General features: G+C 34.2%; 1 protein-coding gene across 1 annotated transcript; it reads left to right on the top strand.

Annotated features, from left to right (window-relative positions):
• The first annotated feature begins 142 nt into the window (after positions 1–142).
• LOC140046468 (erythroid differentiation-related factor 1-like) lies at positions 143–15,388 on the top strand. Its single transcript, XM_072091118.1, has 23 exons — positions 143–188; positions 511–532; positions 1,084–1,167; positions 1,535–1,713; positions 2,222–2,285; positions 2,718–2,840; positions 3,381–3,517; positions 3,701–3,767; positions 3,972–4,093; positions 4,565–4,739; positions 4,975–5,059; positions 5,626–5,773; positions 6,224–6,293; positions 7,132–7,389; positions 7,689–7,980; positions 8,474–8,668; positions 9,092–9,292; positions 9,462–9,679; positions 10,575–10,733; positions 11,832–11,984; positions 12,427–12,574; positions 13,244–14,048; positions 15,086–15,388. Exons 3-23 carry the CDS (start codon positions 1,096–1,098, stop codon positions 15,237–15,239), a joined length of 3,825 nt encoding a protein of 1,274 aa, XP_071947219.1. The 5' UTR covers positions 143–188; positions 511–532; positions 1,084–1,095; the 3' UTR covers positions 15,240–15,388.
• The last annotated feature ends 3,006 nt before the right edge of the window (positions 15,389–18,394 follow it).

The following is an 18,394-nucleotide window of genomic DNA, read 5'->3' as shown; positions in this document are numbered from 1 at the left end:
ACTAGGAAATTAATATTTTAAAATTTCAAAAATATTGCAGATTACTGTGACTAGGCCTACCTATATTGTATTAATTTAGTTGATATCATATTAAATATAAAGAAATCGTCCGATTAATAATAGAATAACCCATTCAGAAAAAGGTCAAATTACCTGGGAAAAAAACAAAATAGAGAATGTTGTTTCAGGTAATTTTGTTTTAGGTAATTTGAGAAAAATAAGGCTAAATAGTGACAATAAATTATAGATCTAAGAGTACTATGATCCCTAGGTTGTAGGTATAGAGGAGTAGTAGTAGCCTAGCCTAAGCCTAGTAGGTCTAAAGACTCAGGCCTACTATCTAAGTATATGAAACATTTTAAGTCATGCCTCGCTAGTTGAGAGAAAGCCCAGGCCATCCAGTCTTCAAGTTCAGTGTTCCGTTTGTAGCCATAGGCTAAGCTTAACCGGCTTAGGCCTACTAATGTTTTGATTTTTGTTTTCTTACTGTGTATTTCTTCTTTATTTCAGTAAATAAGTTGGGGCATGAGAGGTAAGGATTATAATAATAATAGACTAACTTTTGTTTTCTTCACAAATAAAATGTCATTACAGTATTTAAAAAATGAATGAATAACATACTCAAGCCTTTCTCTCACGGATAATAACATTATTTATGCATGGTTTGCAGGGATTTTTAGAACCCAGTCTCTTCAAGCTTCAGCGTAAGGTATTTTTGTTTTTGCATACAGAAATGCATGTACGGATTTAAGGATATAACTCGAAGAAAACCGTTGCCCATCCGGGTACCATTACTGTACTGAGAGGCTGACCAGAACGTTTTCTAGGTCATAGTTTTGTAAAGGTTAATGGTGTACATAAAATAGAAGACCAGATTGCAGGATCGGCAGTCAATAATATGTTTAAATTACACAGTGCTATGAAAGCCAATCTGCAATTTGACTTTCCTAAAAGTGTAAGAATTTCTTTGCACAAATATTGCATAAAAAATAGATTAAATTTAAAAGGAACAAGAATAAATACACAAATATTTAATGAACCATATTAACTCCATATACTATTTGTTGTTATTATATTGAGCAGATTGTTGTTAAAATGGCTGAATTAAACTCAGATGAGACCAGAAATCCAGACTTGGTTTTGAGGAGTGACCAACAAATTGAAGAGGTATAAGGACATTGTAGTTAGTTCATCGTGAAGACTAGCCCATATGTTGTTCACAATTCATTTAAATTAAAGCAACATACTTACATTATACTGGGCGGTTCTATGTCTCTCAAATTTATATATACTGTACAGTATTATAATAATATATAATAATATTATTAGTGTTTCCTGAAAGCTCTGCAAATAGTTTCTAGCTGTTTTACTTTAGATTTGTTTGCTTATTTGATTTTGTATGCAACGCACTCGCATCTGATTGGCTACATCCCTAAACCCATGTTATATGTCTTATAATGTATTGTTCTCATAATAGTTTTGCCATAAAAATGCTTAATAAATTAATACTAAATATTCTATTTTTTATTATAAGGAAAAGGTTTTTTATGGCCCAGTCCAAGACACAAACCCCAAGAGATTGGCCGTTGCAAAGTTCTCTCGACTTGAGCTTCACACAAATCTCCGTGAACCTCCAGATAACTGGCTTAGAGGCAAGAAATACTTCAAGGTGCCTAGGAATTGGCTTAACAGTCAAAGCGCAAAGTTTTCAAGGTAGAGTATTTATACTGTATATCCATTTTTGTTGTAAAGCATAAAAGGCATGGTGTGCGCAGGACAGAATTTGAGTCTGTTTACCACTAGGTGAATTTAGTTGCTCTAATCCAATTCTTTTGCAGAGAAAAAACATTTGTTGCACTTTGCACTACAAGAATGAATAGCTGCGATTTTCATTTCCATTGTGTAACATCTGAGCCGTTCGATTCGCATGAGTGCTCATGAACGTGTGACAACTCATTTCCCGAGCTGTGATAGGTTGCAAAATTATTTGGTTTGCTAAAAGTAGGAACTGTTCAAACTAAAAATTTCGCTGAATAGAAAAACAAAGGAACTAGTGGAAAAAGGACTTAACAGCAACTAGTATGCATTTGATCAAAGACTGTTAAATGCACAAGACATTTTTAGAGCATTAATTTAGTATTAAAAACTGACTCTGCATAGACCCTACTTATATAAATATATTGTTGATATAAAACATTGTTTTTTATTTGTCCTCGTACAGTTTGTTAATGGCAGACAGATATCCTGAAACCGTAACAGAAGTTAATGTAATTACTGCATCAGAGGTAAGTATTAAGTGATGACAGTTAAACATTTACCACTATGAATATAAAGTGTGGCGATGCATGTATTCACCACCTAACCTAAACTGTGATAGGCATGGGTTCGAGCCTATCTGTAAGAGCCTAATACTCTCATTGCCTTGTCCTTCGGATGAGATGTAAAGCTGTTGGTGTACTTTATAATGCACATTAAACTATTTGAAAAGAGAAGGGAATCGTGTTCCGGTGTGCTGATCTGGTAGGCGCTGCACTGCTGACTGCCGTGGGTCAGTGGAGGGGCTAATCCATTTCCTCAGTTTCCAGTTAAGCTTGAGGACTAAGAATAATACATTTAACTTTTTTTTAAACATTTAACGATTATTGTTTATCTTGAGAATTGAGAAATTTGAACTTTAATAATATTCTTATCATTTTATCAATGGTTTATTTTTACAGAATATAAAAAAACTTCTGAAGATGCCGTTTAGTAAGTCACAAATAAGCATGGCTGTTCACCGTATTGACAAGACATTGCTTCTAGATGAACTCGATCTGTATCAACACTTTGGAACATCCCAGGTACTCCATACACATCACTTTCTGTTTTTGCTTTCACCAATACAATCAATTAAATGAAAAACCTAAATTTGCATTCCCACATAGCAGACCTCGCATAAGCGGGGAGTTTCCCAAGGATATTTCAACTGATCTTATGTCGTTGTGCAATTTCTCGACACATCAATTTGGTAGTGATATGACATCATGATGTCCATACTTTTATGGGCACATCACATTTTGTTGTCACATAAAGTTTGATAGTGTAGACAGAACTTAAAAAGGGTTTTGCTTCAAAAGTACATGACATGCCCATTAAAGCTGATTCCTAAATTAGTTTTAAATAGCACTCTCTATATTTGGCTAATGTATTAAAAAAATTATGTAAATTCTCCTGATGTTGCGACCTCTGACATAGCCCCATGACCCTATTATAGAGTCACAGGGCTATGTCAGCCACTTTTAGTTAATGTGTGACTTTGACAAGAGTCAATGAATTGTTTGAATGGAAAAGAAAATGTGTTATTTATTTATTTATTTTGTTGTCTTGTCAACTCATAATAGTCGAATGACCTTGATGATTGGTTCTACACATTCATTCGTGGAATCTTACTACAAGATGGTAAAAACTTTAAACGTCGTAAAAAGCATAAGGAGAATTCACAGAAATGGAATCTTCTATCCAAGTTCTTATACCATAGGTAAGTAGTGCGATTTCTTTTGAACCAACAGACAAATCGATTAATAAAGTGGTTGCTTGCGACTACGTATCAGGGAGCATTTTTAGTGGGTTTTTTCTATTTAGAAAAGTTGTTGTGTGGTTGGTTTGTTGAAATTAGAAATTATGCTAATTTCGCCCATTACATTTTCTTAATTTTTAAAAGCATTGGACAGTTGGACCAAGAGGCTATGCAATTGGAACAAGTACCCCCAGAGACCTCCAGTCCTGAGGTAATTACTTCTTTCCCAATTAAAGAGATATCAATATGATTTTCCAAATAAAAACAATATACATTCTAGGTATAATAGGTAATATGAGTTTTTATAATACAAATTTTACTGCACATATCCACACATCTGATATCAAAATTACCAGAATGGAATTTTACTTAAGTGATTGTAAGTCAAACTTTATTAATGTTTATGTTATGAAAGCCATCAGAGTTTGACTTTGCAAGACAAGTACTTTGGAAGTTTGAAGACATAAGTATGTTACTGGGTACTGACTTACCAATATTTGGAGGTGGAACATTTCCTGCTGTCAGTCTAAGATTAAGGTATTTTTTTATGAATTACAGGTATTATACATCTATACTAGAGAGAGCGTTTCTTATACAAATTTTGCAACTGCATGCATCCAAACACATGGGGTGGGCATCTTCCCTGGTAATTCCTGATATATCTGTAAAATGGTATGGAGCTATTTTGTACCCTCGCTACATTGTATGCAAACTATGTTTTGTGAATGTACATTGCATCACAAAAAGTTTGTTTAGTTTTTTTGGTAAGCACATCTTTTTTTTGATATTGTACAAAAATGAATACTTACACAAACTTGTACTTTTTTCTAAGGATTCTAAAGACCCAATCGTAATGTTCTGTATGTATGTTTCTGGTTATACCTTTCTAGGGATTCTAACAGCTCAGTGGACAGATGCTGTGTCATTCATTTTTAAGCTATGCCTTTCGAGGGCTGCTAACAACCCAATCAACAAGTCCTCTATGTCTCTTTCTGGTTTCCTTTCTAGGGATGCTAACAGCCCAATCAATGTCCTCACTGGAATGGACTACTGGCTAGATAACCTAATGTGCAACGTTCCAGAGCTTGCAATGTGCTACCATCTTGACGGCATTGTACAGCGATATGAAGTCATCAAAACTGAAGAGATTCCACATATATCGCAAGCTCAGTTCTCTCCAAAGGTAAAGCTCTGTCTACAATATAAAACTAGTATGACAAAAAAAGTGTGATGTGCCCAAATACGGTAGTGATATTCCCAAATTTGGTAGTGATATGACATCATCACGTCCATATATTTTTGTCACATAAAGTTTGATTGTAGACAAAGCTTAAGTCCATGGTTCCTTCTAAACAATGTGAACATCATTTACTTTATCGTTTTAACTTTAGATTTACTATCGATAATTATCTACACAGGTAGTGAAAGATGTTGCTCAGAATATTTTGTCATTTATCAAGAGTAACTGCACACAGGAAGGCCACACTTATTGGCTCTTCAAAGGTATGTATTGTTGTTCATCTTTGATTGGCTAATTTGCTTTATTATGTAATTTTGTGGCTGATATATGTTATCCTTTTGTTACAATATCCTTCACATGATGATGGGCTATGTATTGTTAATCAATTTATTTTGAGGCAGTTTTAAATTGTTTGACTTTGATTTGACTATGCAGCTCTTTGATTTATATTTATAAACAGAATATTACTCGTCTAATTGCCTTTTACCAGCTACTCATAAATATTATGTAGTTTATGCATGGAGCTATAAAATTAGATAGCTCCATGGTGTATGTACAATTCAATACATTTTTTTAAAGAAGAAGAATAATACAGTGTAAAGCTCTATCTACACTATCAAACTTTATGGGAAAAAAATGTGATGTGACCATGGACACAATGATATCATATCAGTACCATGTTTGGGCATATGACAACCATATCATCACACTTTTTTGTCAAACTAGTTTGATAGTGTAAACAAAGCTTAAAACACCTGTAGACAATGTACCACTCCACTGTATAAGCTACCATACATTGTATTGCATTAATTTATATTTAATTGTTTAGGCAACAATGATGATGTTATCAAGCTGTATGATCTTAGTAGTCTATCAGAAGATTCTATACAACGTGGAAAGAATCCATTTGTGATGCCAGTTATCCTGCTCCTTTTCAAGGTGGCCAAGAATATGTCAGCATCTGACCCAAATAAACGGTATGTATCAATTTAGGCCAAACTAACAAATTTAGATCTCCCTCTTATAAAGCTTTCTCTACACTATCACACTAGTTTGACAAAAAAGGTGTGATGTGCCCAAATATGGTAGTGATATGCCTTACTATAGTAGTGATATGACATCATCATGTCCATATATGGGCACATTACATTTTTTGTCACATAAAGTTTGATAGTGTAGACAAAGCTTTAGAAACCTGTGGCCCTGATAAACACATAACTGGTCATTTTTTGAAGCAGTTTTGATAAAAATTGCACAAAACTTTTCCCCCACATAAATTTTCTTTCTTTAATTAGATGCTAACTTCTACTTATAATAGTTAATATGAAAATAGCACAAACTTAACTTGATAGGTCTGTCTTACAAGTAAGGTTTGGTTATTCTTTTGATTTGATAAATATATATATATATAATTTTTATTTTAACAGATCTGTAATTTGCAAATTACTAAGAAACTGTATATCGCTACTAGAAGAAACAGGACAGGCCAATACTGAGGTACTTTCTTTTTTTATTTTATTTAAAAACATATTTATACAGGATAACAACGTATCAGGTATAGATATTGCATCTGTTTTACATATAGTCTTGTTTTTTAGAGTAGTATATTAAAAACCATTCACAAAAAAGACATTAAAAACTTAAAATAAAACTATAAAAATCACAATACAAAGCCAAACAATATTTACAATGTTTTAAAAAAGGAGTGAAAAATAAAAAGGGATACATAAAACGTAAAAACAAAGATGTTTACAAATATATTTTACTGAACTAGTCTACATTAGTTCATTTTGTTTGTCAATATTTTTGATATTTTGAAAAATTATATTATATTGTTATCTGTTCTTTTTTTATGTTTACGTTTCTGATTTCATCATTTATTTTGTCAGAAAAGAACAAATATATAACAAAACAAAAGAAAAGAGTTAACAAAAAAAAAGACTGGTTAATCAAAAACTGAAATGAATCGCTGTCAAGTGGCTCACCTGATGCAACCCCTGGGCCATTTCCCACAAAAAAATATAAATGAGTTAAAAGTAAAATTGCTGGTCCTGCGCACATTTAAAAAATCAGTGCACTATTCGTAATAGAGAAGAGGATTATCTCCCGGTGTGCTGATCATCATTTGGTCCTATACTGCGAGTCTCGTACTGAAGAGGTTACCCAGAATAAATAGCTCTGTCTACACTATCAAACTGTATGTGACAAAAAATGTGATGTGCCCAAATATGATAGTAATATGCTCAAATATGGTATCATGTACATATATGGGCACATAACATTTTTTTATCACATAAAGTTTGATAGTGTAGACAGGGCTTTACTGCTTTCTTAGATAATGGCAGCAGCTACCTACCTACTCAGCCACTCATACCTGAGTAACATCCATAACGAAAAGGATGAAGACAACGACGACATAATGTCTAAGATTTGGCATGATGAAGTCAGTGACACTATTAAACCCACATCAGAAGTTGACGTCAGGAGGTTGATAAATCCTGGAGAAATGGTCAATAACAACGAGGAAAACGTATCAAAAGAACAGAAATCTCCAGAAGAACTTGCAAAATGTGCTGTTGATGTTATAGTTAAGGTGAGAACATTAAATAATTGAAATATTTAATTCAGTACTAAAGTTCAGTGCATTACATTAGTAGAGAATCTAAAGGAGGAAAACCCTTTGAATGCACTATTGCATAGGCAGATTCAAGGGAGAGGGGGGCCAGCTGGCCTGGACCCCTAATTTTTTCAAATTGTAATGCAAAAGATAAGACAGACACTAATTTCAGTTCAGCACCTAAAATTTGCAATTTTTAGGCCCCTAATTGAATTATTAGATCAAGGGCGATTATTATTTATAATTTAATTAGCTTTTTTTATGAACATTTACAGGGTTTGAAATGTATTGAAAATTGTGAACCATCAAAGTTTAATGCCGGTTCACAACCAATCCCACTAAAGTACAAAACCGTCGCAAAGGATGCTACCAGGGTCCGCAAAGACTCTTTCGTCAGATCAACAACATCAAACATGTGTTTACCTGTGGACTCATGGCAACAAATGTACAAGTTAGATCTGCTTTTAGATGCTTTAGATTGTTTCATGACCCAGGCTAAGCATGAGGTACAGATCAAGAGTTATGGTGTAGCATTACGCCATGCCCGTGTTGCCCTGTCATGCTTTGGTAAGTTTAGCTAGTGAAATGAACAATACACAGACTTTTGCATTAAATTGCTATTGTTTTTATAACAGAATAAATTCATTTCAAGGCGATAGACTGCAAAGGGGCATGATTATCCTCCCACTGTGTACCTTCAATCCTGAACCCAAACAAAGGGTTCACTCTAGCCTTAACACTGTATCATCTCATAAACGCTTGCTTGTAAAGTTGACTAGTAAAGTTGCTTTTTTAAACCTTCTTTTCACCTCCCTAAATAAGATCACCTCATGCCCAAACCAACCCAAGCCCTTGTAATCCCTAAAGCTCTGTCTACGCTATCAAACTAGTTTGACAAAAAAAGTGTGATGTACCGAAGTATGGCAGTGATATTCCCAAATATGGTAGTGATATGACATCATCATATCCATATAAGGGCACATCACATTTTTTTGTCACATAAAGTTTGATAGTGTAGACAGAGCTTAAGGCTTTACCACAGTTTCCTTATCATCTATAGAGAGTGTTGTTGACTATAAGTATGCTGGTAAAATTAACGAATGCAACAAACGGATCAGTGAGATCTTAGAAGTATGCGGCGATACGCACCTACTTATGGTAGACAACATTCAGCAACATGAACAAGAATTTAACAAGATATGTGAAAATGAGACAAAGATTTTGGAACATACAACTGAAGATTCTGATATGGAAGGTATGTGAAATATAATAAACACACACAAAGTGTATCCCTGTCTTTTAATTGGTTGATTCCGTATCACATGCTGTGAAATATATGGAGCTTTTCTCATAATTGGAGGTACATTGCTCATTTAATAGGGCCTCTTCAAATCAGGTGTACAGCTTTTAGACCAAAGTAGTAAAAACAAAGTTGAATAATTAAATATATAAATATTCTGTTTTTTTTGTAAATTATATTGAGAATTTTGTGCAAGAGAAACAAAGAACTCGCAAATTGTTAATATTTCACCGCAGTAGAATTTAGTTATGTTTGTACATAGTTGTTTTAATCCATTGTATGGTATATTTTTTAGAAGTTATAGTATGAAGCCCGGCCTAACAATATATCAAATTTAAAAATTAAGACTTTGTCTCTTTTTGTTCTTTAAACAAACAGATTTGTCATGGGCCGTTCAACTCCAATCTAAAAGACAAGACTGTTTGAGGACAGCTTGTATATGTTATGAATCTATCTTGGATCACTATAGTGAAGGACTTGATCCCGAAATGCTAATCACATCAACGAGAAAGCTGGGTAGCGCACGTAACGAGCTTGGTATTTGGTTTATGAATCTTGCGACTGAAAAACGACAGACAGGTAAACATTTATTATAATGTACAGGTATGGCATAGCTGTTAAGGCAGTAGAACCGTAATAAACATAATATCGACAGTTTTTCATCATTATTTTTGTTGGCCCTTATATGCATACATTACACTATCACACTCTATAGTATGATTTAATAATACTCTTTCTCATTTCGGAGTACCACTATCTGAAGAACAAAAGCTATGGACAGAGAGTTTTCAGTGTTTTGAGAAGGCGTTAAAAGCTTTTAACGCTGTGTCCGATGTTGTCAACGTTGCCTTGCTGTACAACAACATGGGTCGGCTGATGAGGATATGTGCTCAAGCATTTATGGCGTCAAGCAGTGACGGAGAGACAGAGGGTTTCAGTAAAGATGAGAGACATTATTTTAATAAGGTAACATTTATTACAACAACCAGTTAAAACTGCTGATTCAATGTTTAAAAGGTAGCTCTCTGTTTAAAAATGATGAAAGCACAGTAAATACTTGTTTGACAATTTCACGCAATTCAGCTGTAGGCTAGCTAGGCCGAAGCGAACATATAACATGGACTCGATTGGAGTACAGGCCTAGCTAGTGGCAAAGTTTCGCTGAGAAGAAGCAAACATCAACAAAAGGCCTGCATTTGATAATTAGTCGCTTCAGATATGCCATAAATATTCCCAAAGCATACTTTATTTGTTCCTTCATCTTTTTAACTTACTAAATCCTCTAAGTCAGCTCCATCTACACAAGTTAACCATTGTGGCTAGACAAGGGCTAGTGCTAGCTACACAATCGTCGCATCAGTGGAGTTGTGGCTTGGTCGTTATGATGCTTGGCTACCACTCCAAGGGTCCTGGGTTCAAGTCCCGTCACATGTCAGGATTTTTTCTAAGGACCAAATTCTCCACTCCCAAAGACTTGTAATAAGACTTTGTTTATGTAGAGCATCTTGTGTATATGTTTGTCTTGTGAACCTCTGAGGGTCCCTAATGATCAGCAATAGCTGGATGTATCACCCTCATTAAATATGGTTTTTTTTTTAAATCACTTCTGTAGATCCTATTTTATTGCACAGTTTAGCCAGTCTATACTGTAGTTCGAGGGCATGGCAATAGCTATAGACTGGCGATTAACCAATTGGATACCATGAATTGAAAGGTGCTGGACATAATTTCAAATAAACAATAACAATCTTAAACCTGGAGTTTGCTTTAAACTGTTAAGGTTGTCATCAGACATGTGACCAAACATACGTTGCACACACATAAAGATGGCCTTTACTATTATTCTCTTTTATAAATACAGGCTATAAGTTATTATAAAAAGTCACAAAGTACACTCAGAAATAGAGCACTGTACCCTGGGATATGGGATGCAGTCACATGGGAGTTATCAACAACTTACTTCACCATGGCAACCACAATGCAAGACAATGCTCCCTTGGCAAAGATATCTAGGGAGGAGGTGAGCAAAAAAGTATTTCCAAAGTAACTTTGGATGAATCTTTATTTCTCTACAACATTTGGAGAATTTATTAAAATATTTTTTGACAGCAGTAAACTAAAACTGAAATAAGCACTTTTTGTTGTATTTATCTGTTGAATACTGTAGGAAATTAATGTAGACATTTTGGTATATGAAGGAATATGAAGTATATGAATTGAATGCCTCCTTATTTCACTTAAGCATCACTCATCACAGCCAATTTTATATGAATTTACCATTTTAATTACTTATATTCAATAGGGAGAAAAAGTGTGACATCACGTGTCCTGGCTGTTGACTGCGCTGGGTACAAACAAAGTTTGATCGGCCATCTTGTCCTATTCTAACGCATTGATTTAACACCGCTTTTCCGTACATCCAGATAAATTTCGTTTTTACATAATTTAGAGTTGATTATCTTGCTTTATTTTACTATGTTACTACTGTTGAATATTTTGCTGATAATATATCGTAAGTTCACTTTCAATTTATAATCACAATGTTACATCACAACATTAGAGGTAGCCGTGTGCGGTCGTTCTTAGCTGCCTATAGCAGCGACATTTTGCCGATTAATTTGACCCATATCTGGCCTAGATGCATCAAAACTAGTAAAATTCAACATTTTACCTACCATATTAAAAACTCAAACTTTAATAAGCAATACATTATAAATAAATAAATAGTAAACTGAAAGTTAGAAATGCATATTGATTCGCACATTTCCACAAACAAACGCAGAAATACTGCTAGTATAAACTCGTCGCCAAAGAAAGAGGCCTAAAAAGTGCTTGTAACATGAAATTTAAAATGCTATTTTACTTACGATATATTATCAGCAAAATATTCAACAGTAGTAACATAGTAATTAAATAAAGCAAGATGATCAACTCTAAATTATGTAAAAACGAAAGTTATCGGGATGTACGAAAAAGCGGCGTTAAATCAATGCGTTAGAATAGGACAAGATGGCCGACCAAACTTTGTTTGTACCCAGCGCAGTCGGAAACGTGACGTCATCACTTTTTCTCCCTATTGGTTAAGTAGAATTAAAAATCCTTAAATATTTTTGTTAAGGTTGAAAAGGAAATTCTTCATCTGATGCATGAAGTGTTATCACTGTCAGAATCAGTGGAACCATCATCCAGTAATGCTGTCTTGCATCAGTTCCGTATGGCTAATGTCTACTACAGACTGGCCTCAATGTATCACAGTTCACTAAGAAATCAGGTTAGTCTTTGAATTTTAAATTTGTTTACACTGGGTATCCTCTTCAGTCAAAGACTGGTCTCCCAGAAGACCCAGGTATGATGGGTACTAGTATATCGGGGTAACCCTTCTACTCGTTTAGAAAGATGTACTAGGTGTGCACATAATCTAGATGTATACACTGGACAGTTTATAGTCCTTATCCAAGAAAACTTTGTTCTACCACGAGAATCATGAAGCAGGTGAGCCTCGAACCCTTGCCGATGTTATGACTACGGTTCCACAGTACGGTACCATTTATCTTCTATCAGAGTGATGTAATTGGTTGTGTTGAGATTTATCGGTTGAACTACCATGCTCTTGATTGTCCTGTGTCCTATCCAAGTTAAAATATACTATATTTGTTATAACACCACTGCTTTTGTTGCATAATTCTTCTTCACGACCAAAATTTTGTTTTTAGATGAGTGACAAAAAGAAACGCTACACAAAATCCCTTGCAGATAACTATTATGAGAAGGCTGAGAAATTGTTTAGAGTTCTTGAAAGACCAACAGAACTTCTAAGGGTACAACTTGAAAGGGTTGCCATGATTGAACACCAGTTCCATAGTAAGTTATGTAATCATATTACTGGTATTTATTTTGTTATTATCATGTGTGTCTAGAGAAAGGCCTGGTTAGGCAATTGATTAGTTAGTGGTTACAACTAACTAACTAATCATATTTTCTAATTCATTGATTTTCTAATTTTTTATATATTTGGGAAATTTTCCCGTACTCACAGCAACAGCAAAGAATGCAAATTGAGCAGAAATTCTACTACCATGCAGTTTCTATATATAAATATACGCAATGGCAAATTTCAGTAAATCGCGCCTAACTTTTCGAATTTATACTCAATGATATAGAAAGTTGGTACATTCTTTCAGTACTGATTTTTATTTGTTTAATAATAACAAGTATACTATTTATCTCTGTTTACAATAATTGTTTTTAATTGCTGAATCTTGGTACACAACTCCATTACAACATCATAATTGTAAACTTTTAAAAATACTATTTTACTTTGTAAAACTTACGTTTTAACAAATATATTGTATGATGGCTATAAATGGAACATTCCAATCTCTCTTCCAATTGTGTCAATTCCCTCAACCGTATTTAGTTATGAATCAACAATCCACTTTCGTTTGTAAAATTAACTATTATTATTAATTGCAATAAAAAAATTGTTAATAATTTTTCAATAAATTTCTTTTATTTTCTCTCTCCCAACAGGTCAAACAGGAAATTCAACCAAGATTAAATCTTTGCAATGCTGTTTGGATATTTTATTGCAGTGTAAAGATACAATACAAATACTAGATAAAGAACATGTAACATCTGCTGATACTGGATCTGCTGATAGCATAGATCAAGTTAAAACTAATGTCACCGCTACTACCTCAGAAACCATCCCTGAAAAAGAAACTTATAAACCAGCCAATAATCTTGCTGTTGTAAGGAAAAGAGACACTTCTAATCAATCAGAAGCATTAGAACGGAAGATAGACACTTCTAAACAATCAGAAGAATTTAAAAGTGGGATAGACACTTTCAACCAATCAGAAGTTTCCAAAACTGGGATAGGCTCTTCTAACCAATCAGAAGTGTTCAATACTGGGATAGACTCTTCTAACCAATCAGAAGTGTTCAAAACTGAGATAGACTCTTCTAACCAATCAGAAGCGTTCAAAAGTGGCATGGACACTTCTAACCAATTAGAATCATTCAAAAGTGAGACTGCAGTAGATTGTCAGAAAAGAGACACTTGTACTTCTAATCAATCAGAGGTTTTAGAAAAAGAACAAATAGATCTTAAAACTGAATCTCAAAAACTTAAAAAACAAAACATTTCTAAAGAGGGTTTGGATTATGAAAAAAGAAATACGTCTACTCATTTATCAGAACACAAGAGAGATAAAAATGACAGTCATGAGTTAGATAGTGATGATGCTGAGATTGAAGGACTTAAAAACATTCTAAAATCAAGACTTCAGTATGTGCTTCTTAACCTGGTCAAAGTTCATTCAAACATGAAACGGTAAGAAACAAAACATAAACAACAACTACAACTACATTGGTTTCCTATTTCTGACTCGCAGAAGTTCAAAGTTCTATTTATTACCTTCAAATGTCTTCATAACTCAGCTCCATCCTACATCTAAAGCTCTGTCTACACTATTATTATTTATTATTATTGTTGTTGTTGTTGTTGTTGTTGTTGTTGTTGTTGTTGTTATTATTATTATATCAAAATTTATAAAGCGTCAATTCAAAGACCGAGGTACAAAATCAAAGGCGCTGGGCATGTTAGTGGTCGAAAAAATGAGTTTTGAGCAATTTTTTAAATAAGGCAACAGAAGAGCAGTGTTTAATTTGTGGGGGGAGTGAATTCCAGAGTGTGGGTGCAGCAAAAGAAAACGATCTATGACCAAAGGTTTTAGTGGCTATGCGTGGAACAGAGAGTAAAAAAATCATCAGATGATCTAAGAGTCCGTCCAGGAACATAAAAGGTGATTAATTGATGGATGTAAGCAGGTTGGTTGAAAAGAAGTGCTTTAAAAGTAAGGAGCAAGATTTTAAATTTGATTCGATTGTCAATGGGGAGCCAGTGAAGTTCTCGAAGAACAGGTGAAATGTGAGAGCGACGGTTAGTGAACGTAATGATACAAGCAGCCAAGTTCTGTAGTCGTTGAAGACGATTAATTTGAAAATTCGGAAGGGCATAGAACAGAGAATTGCAATAATCAAGACGAGAAGAGATAAAACCATGAATGATAGAGGATGTGGAGCGTATCGAAAGAAAAAGTCGAATGTGTGCAATATTGCGGCGAAGATAAAAGTTTACAGATTGTCATGATGATGTCATATCACTACCATATTTAAGCATATCACTACCATATTTGGGCACACTTTTTTTTTGTCCAACTAGTTTGATAGTGTAGATAGAGCTTTTGATCTTATTATCACATAGTGGATGTCTCTGTTCATCCAGTGATAAGTTCAATTTTAACCCTCAACTTTTCTCTTATATTATGATTGTATATAATTCTTTGATTTTGTTTTATTTATTTACAGAAATAAGGAGAATGAGATGATTTGTGCCACGTACAAAAAGATGTATGTAATATCACTCAAGGTTGAATCAACTGAACAATTAACTTTACAGTTTTCATTAACAGAAATAATACTATTGAATCAAAAACTGTTAACAGGGCAAACAGCAAGATAATGATGATTATGTATACTCAAGTGGTTTGAAATACTTTACAAATTCCAAGATCCTGGTGACGTGCGAATCAAGGCTTAGATTATGTGATATATAGTTTGTATTATACATGCTTAGAACAACAATTTAAAGATTAAAATACCTGTAGTGTAGTGTATGAGTTTTTGTTTTAAATAAAATTACAAATTTCAATTTCCTTGTACTTTGACAAAACTTAGTTCAGATAGGGTGATAATAATACACTATATGTGCATATTAATGACGCATAATAATTACACTATGGACAAAATCAGGAGATTTTTATATTAAAAATAGTGACCGTCAATCACATCTACTCCCACGGGTAACTCACACAGCGGCATGGGGAGGTGCACATCTACTCCAAGGGCTGACTATCACACACATACTCCACACACAGGGGCATAGGGGAGGTGCACATCTACTCCCAGGGATAACTATCACACACAGTTGGGCACGGGGAGGTGCACACCTACTCCAAGGGTTAACTATCACACACACGGGGCATGAGGAGGTGCATATCTACTTCTAAAGATAGTAAACTTGTTTACTCTTCTGACTTTTTGTGTGATTGCGCCCTCTGTATATTTTTATTATTTACCCATACACAAATGATTTTCACGGCTCCCATCCATGATAATGAACAAGTCAAGCACCCTCAGTGTTAGCAGATAACGTCATAACGTTTACTGAACCACGCGGAAGATTTGTTCGAGCGGGCGCACAGTGGGCCAGAATCAATTCAAAGTGTGCCAAAAGTCCAAAATGGTAAATGTGGCATTCCGAACTTTTTAATATTGGATTAGGAAGAAGACATCTTAAATTATATAAATCCACTAATAATTTTATTTTTTGTAAATTTTAATAGTGTCTTGTAACCATGGAAACTTGAAGAAACCATGACATTTCACTTAAAATGAGCAAAAACAACAGTTTTGATAAATTCGCTGCTATTTTTTCTAGAAAAAAGCAATGGATTTGATACTGCATGAAATTGTTGTCTGTTATTAATACTATTAGGCAGTAAAATAACATTTTCGATTATTGCTTTATTTTAGGGTTAAAAATCACAAAATATAGCCCAAAAATACCAAAAAATCATATTTTAAAGTAAAACCACTAAAATAGTTTGGATTCGCGTCGATTCGCGCGCTAATTTTGACATTAATATTTCGAGCAAAGCTTGAGCTTTACGTTAATACCAAATTTGGCTGCGAAAATTCGCGACATTGCATATAGGAAGCTATTTAAATGTCCCGTTTTAAAATAAATGTATAATGCATTTTCATTGACACATTGATCGCAATCGCACGAACTTGACGAAGAGAAAACCTTTCCACGACGCGTCTGTATTTGAAAAGAGAATGCTACCAGTGTGAGAATAAGCATTCATAAATGTAGGTACACTCAGGTAACATGGCCTCCATATCAAAATACAACCTTTAAAGCTGTCCATTCGGCTGGTTTAATTACCAACATTGAACTAGCCTGCAATGTATGTTTACGTGAATTGCGTTTACATTACAATGTAAGGAATGACAAGAACATACCAAAAGAACTTTTGGAGTATACTACTAAAACTATCAAACCATTTTCTTTATTATTTATGAGGAAGATGGTACAAGTATGGCCGTCACAAAGTTCATTTCATCAACTATTATTAGTCAGAGTACCAGAAGAACTTCTCTATGCTGCTTCACAAGGCGTATATAAGCAAAATTCACATTTAAAATATGTGCTGAAGTTTGCAATGCTAACACCATTAAGACCAGCTAAAATAAGAAAGTTAATATCCGAAAAAAAACCAGAACCGATCAAGTTTACTAGTGAAAAAGCTTTGTCACTTTTAGCTATAAGTTGAAACTGATATGACAAAACAGTCATACCAAACAGGTTTGTGGAACGTGAGGGAAGCTAAGCATAGATGCTACGTAAATAATATAACGGTTAAAGAAGATTCGGCAAGAGTACCCCTTCAAAGCTTGCTGGACCAAACTGCACTTCGAATTGTTCAGTAAAAAAAAGAAGAAATTAAAGAAGTAGTTGAACATAAAGATACTTCCTCGTGATTTTGCCGACCTTACACCTGCAATTCAATATATTATCTGATATTAATTAACTATGAACTGGCTGCAGATGAAAACAGAAAAGACAACATCTAAATACACTACAATTTACAATTCAATAGTTGACCAAAATGTCGAGAATGCTTTGACTGAAACCAAGTATTCAATGCGATGTTATATATGTGAAGCTACTCCAAAACAGTTTAATGATTTGGATAAACTCCCATCGTCAAGTGAAGAAGCCTACAGCTATGGCTCTCGCCACTACACAAATGGAGTAGGTGCTTCGAAATGCTAATTCATATTGGTACAGAATGCCAGTAAAAAAAGTGGCGTATTTCGTCTGATAGTGACAAAGCCATCGTTGCCGATATGAAGAAAAGAAATACACGATCGGTTTAAAGAACATATAGGAAAGAAACAAGGAACAGCAACATAGCTTGCAGAGCTAGCTCTCCAGGAAAAGGAGACTTTCGCTGAAATTTGCGGGTTGGATGTAAATCCAGTACGTGCTTAGACCCTTTTTAGGGACTACTGCCGAAAAACAGCAGAGTTATATATACAACTCTATCCATGGTATAAAATGCCAGTGAGTGTACATGTTCTCCTAGTTCATGGTTCATCAATTAATTCGAGTTCTGTATTACTGATAGGTATGATGAGCGAAGAGTCTATCGACGAAAACATACAATGAAAACAAACATAAGTGATGTATTTCAGTCATTTAAACCCTTATTTGTAACATACAATAAAAACCTATTTTCAATATTAATATTATTCACACAATCAGAAAACAGTATTTGTAATGACATCATACTGAACAATAAAAAGATGGTTTCATTGAACTCTGTGGATCTTTAATCATGGATGCAATTTAATCACACATGATATTGCAATGAGAATTAAAGTCATCTAATCAAACATTATTATTTTATGACGTCTAATATATTAAGAAAATGTTCCAGTTGGATTTATTGGGTGTAATAGAAACCCTTACACTTTCAATAATGAATGTAATATCAATCGACATAAGAATTACAAGCACATTCGCCTCAACCAATCAGAAAACACCAT

The sequence above is a fragment of the Antedon mediterranea genome, chromosome 4 (genome assembly GCF_964355755.1).
Source record: "Antedon mediterranea chromosome 4, ecAntMedi1.1, whole genome shotgun sequence".
Taxonomy (NCBI): domain Eukaryota; kingdom Metazoa; phylum Echinodermata; class Crinoidea; order Comatulida; family Antedonidae; genus Antedon; species Antedon mediterranea.
The sequence above is the reverse complement of the archived record's forward strand: the minus strand, read 5'-3'. Positions and strand labels throughout refer to the sequence as shown.

Excerpts from the sequence above, each read along its gene's own strand:
- LOC140046468 (XM_072091118.1), top strand. The coding sequence starts at position 1,096 with ATGGCTGAATTAAACTCAGATGAGACCAGAAATCCAGACTTGGTTTTG. Across the intron at positions 4,740-4,974 it reads AAGCTCAGTTCTCTCCAAAG|GTAGTGAAAGATGTTGCTCA; the intron begins GTAAAGCTCTGT and ends TTATCTACACAG. Across the intron at positions 7,390-7,688 it reads CTGTTGATGTTATAGTTAAG|GGTTTGAAATGTATTGAAAA; the intron begins GTGAGAACATTA and ends GAACATTTACAG.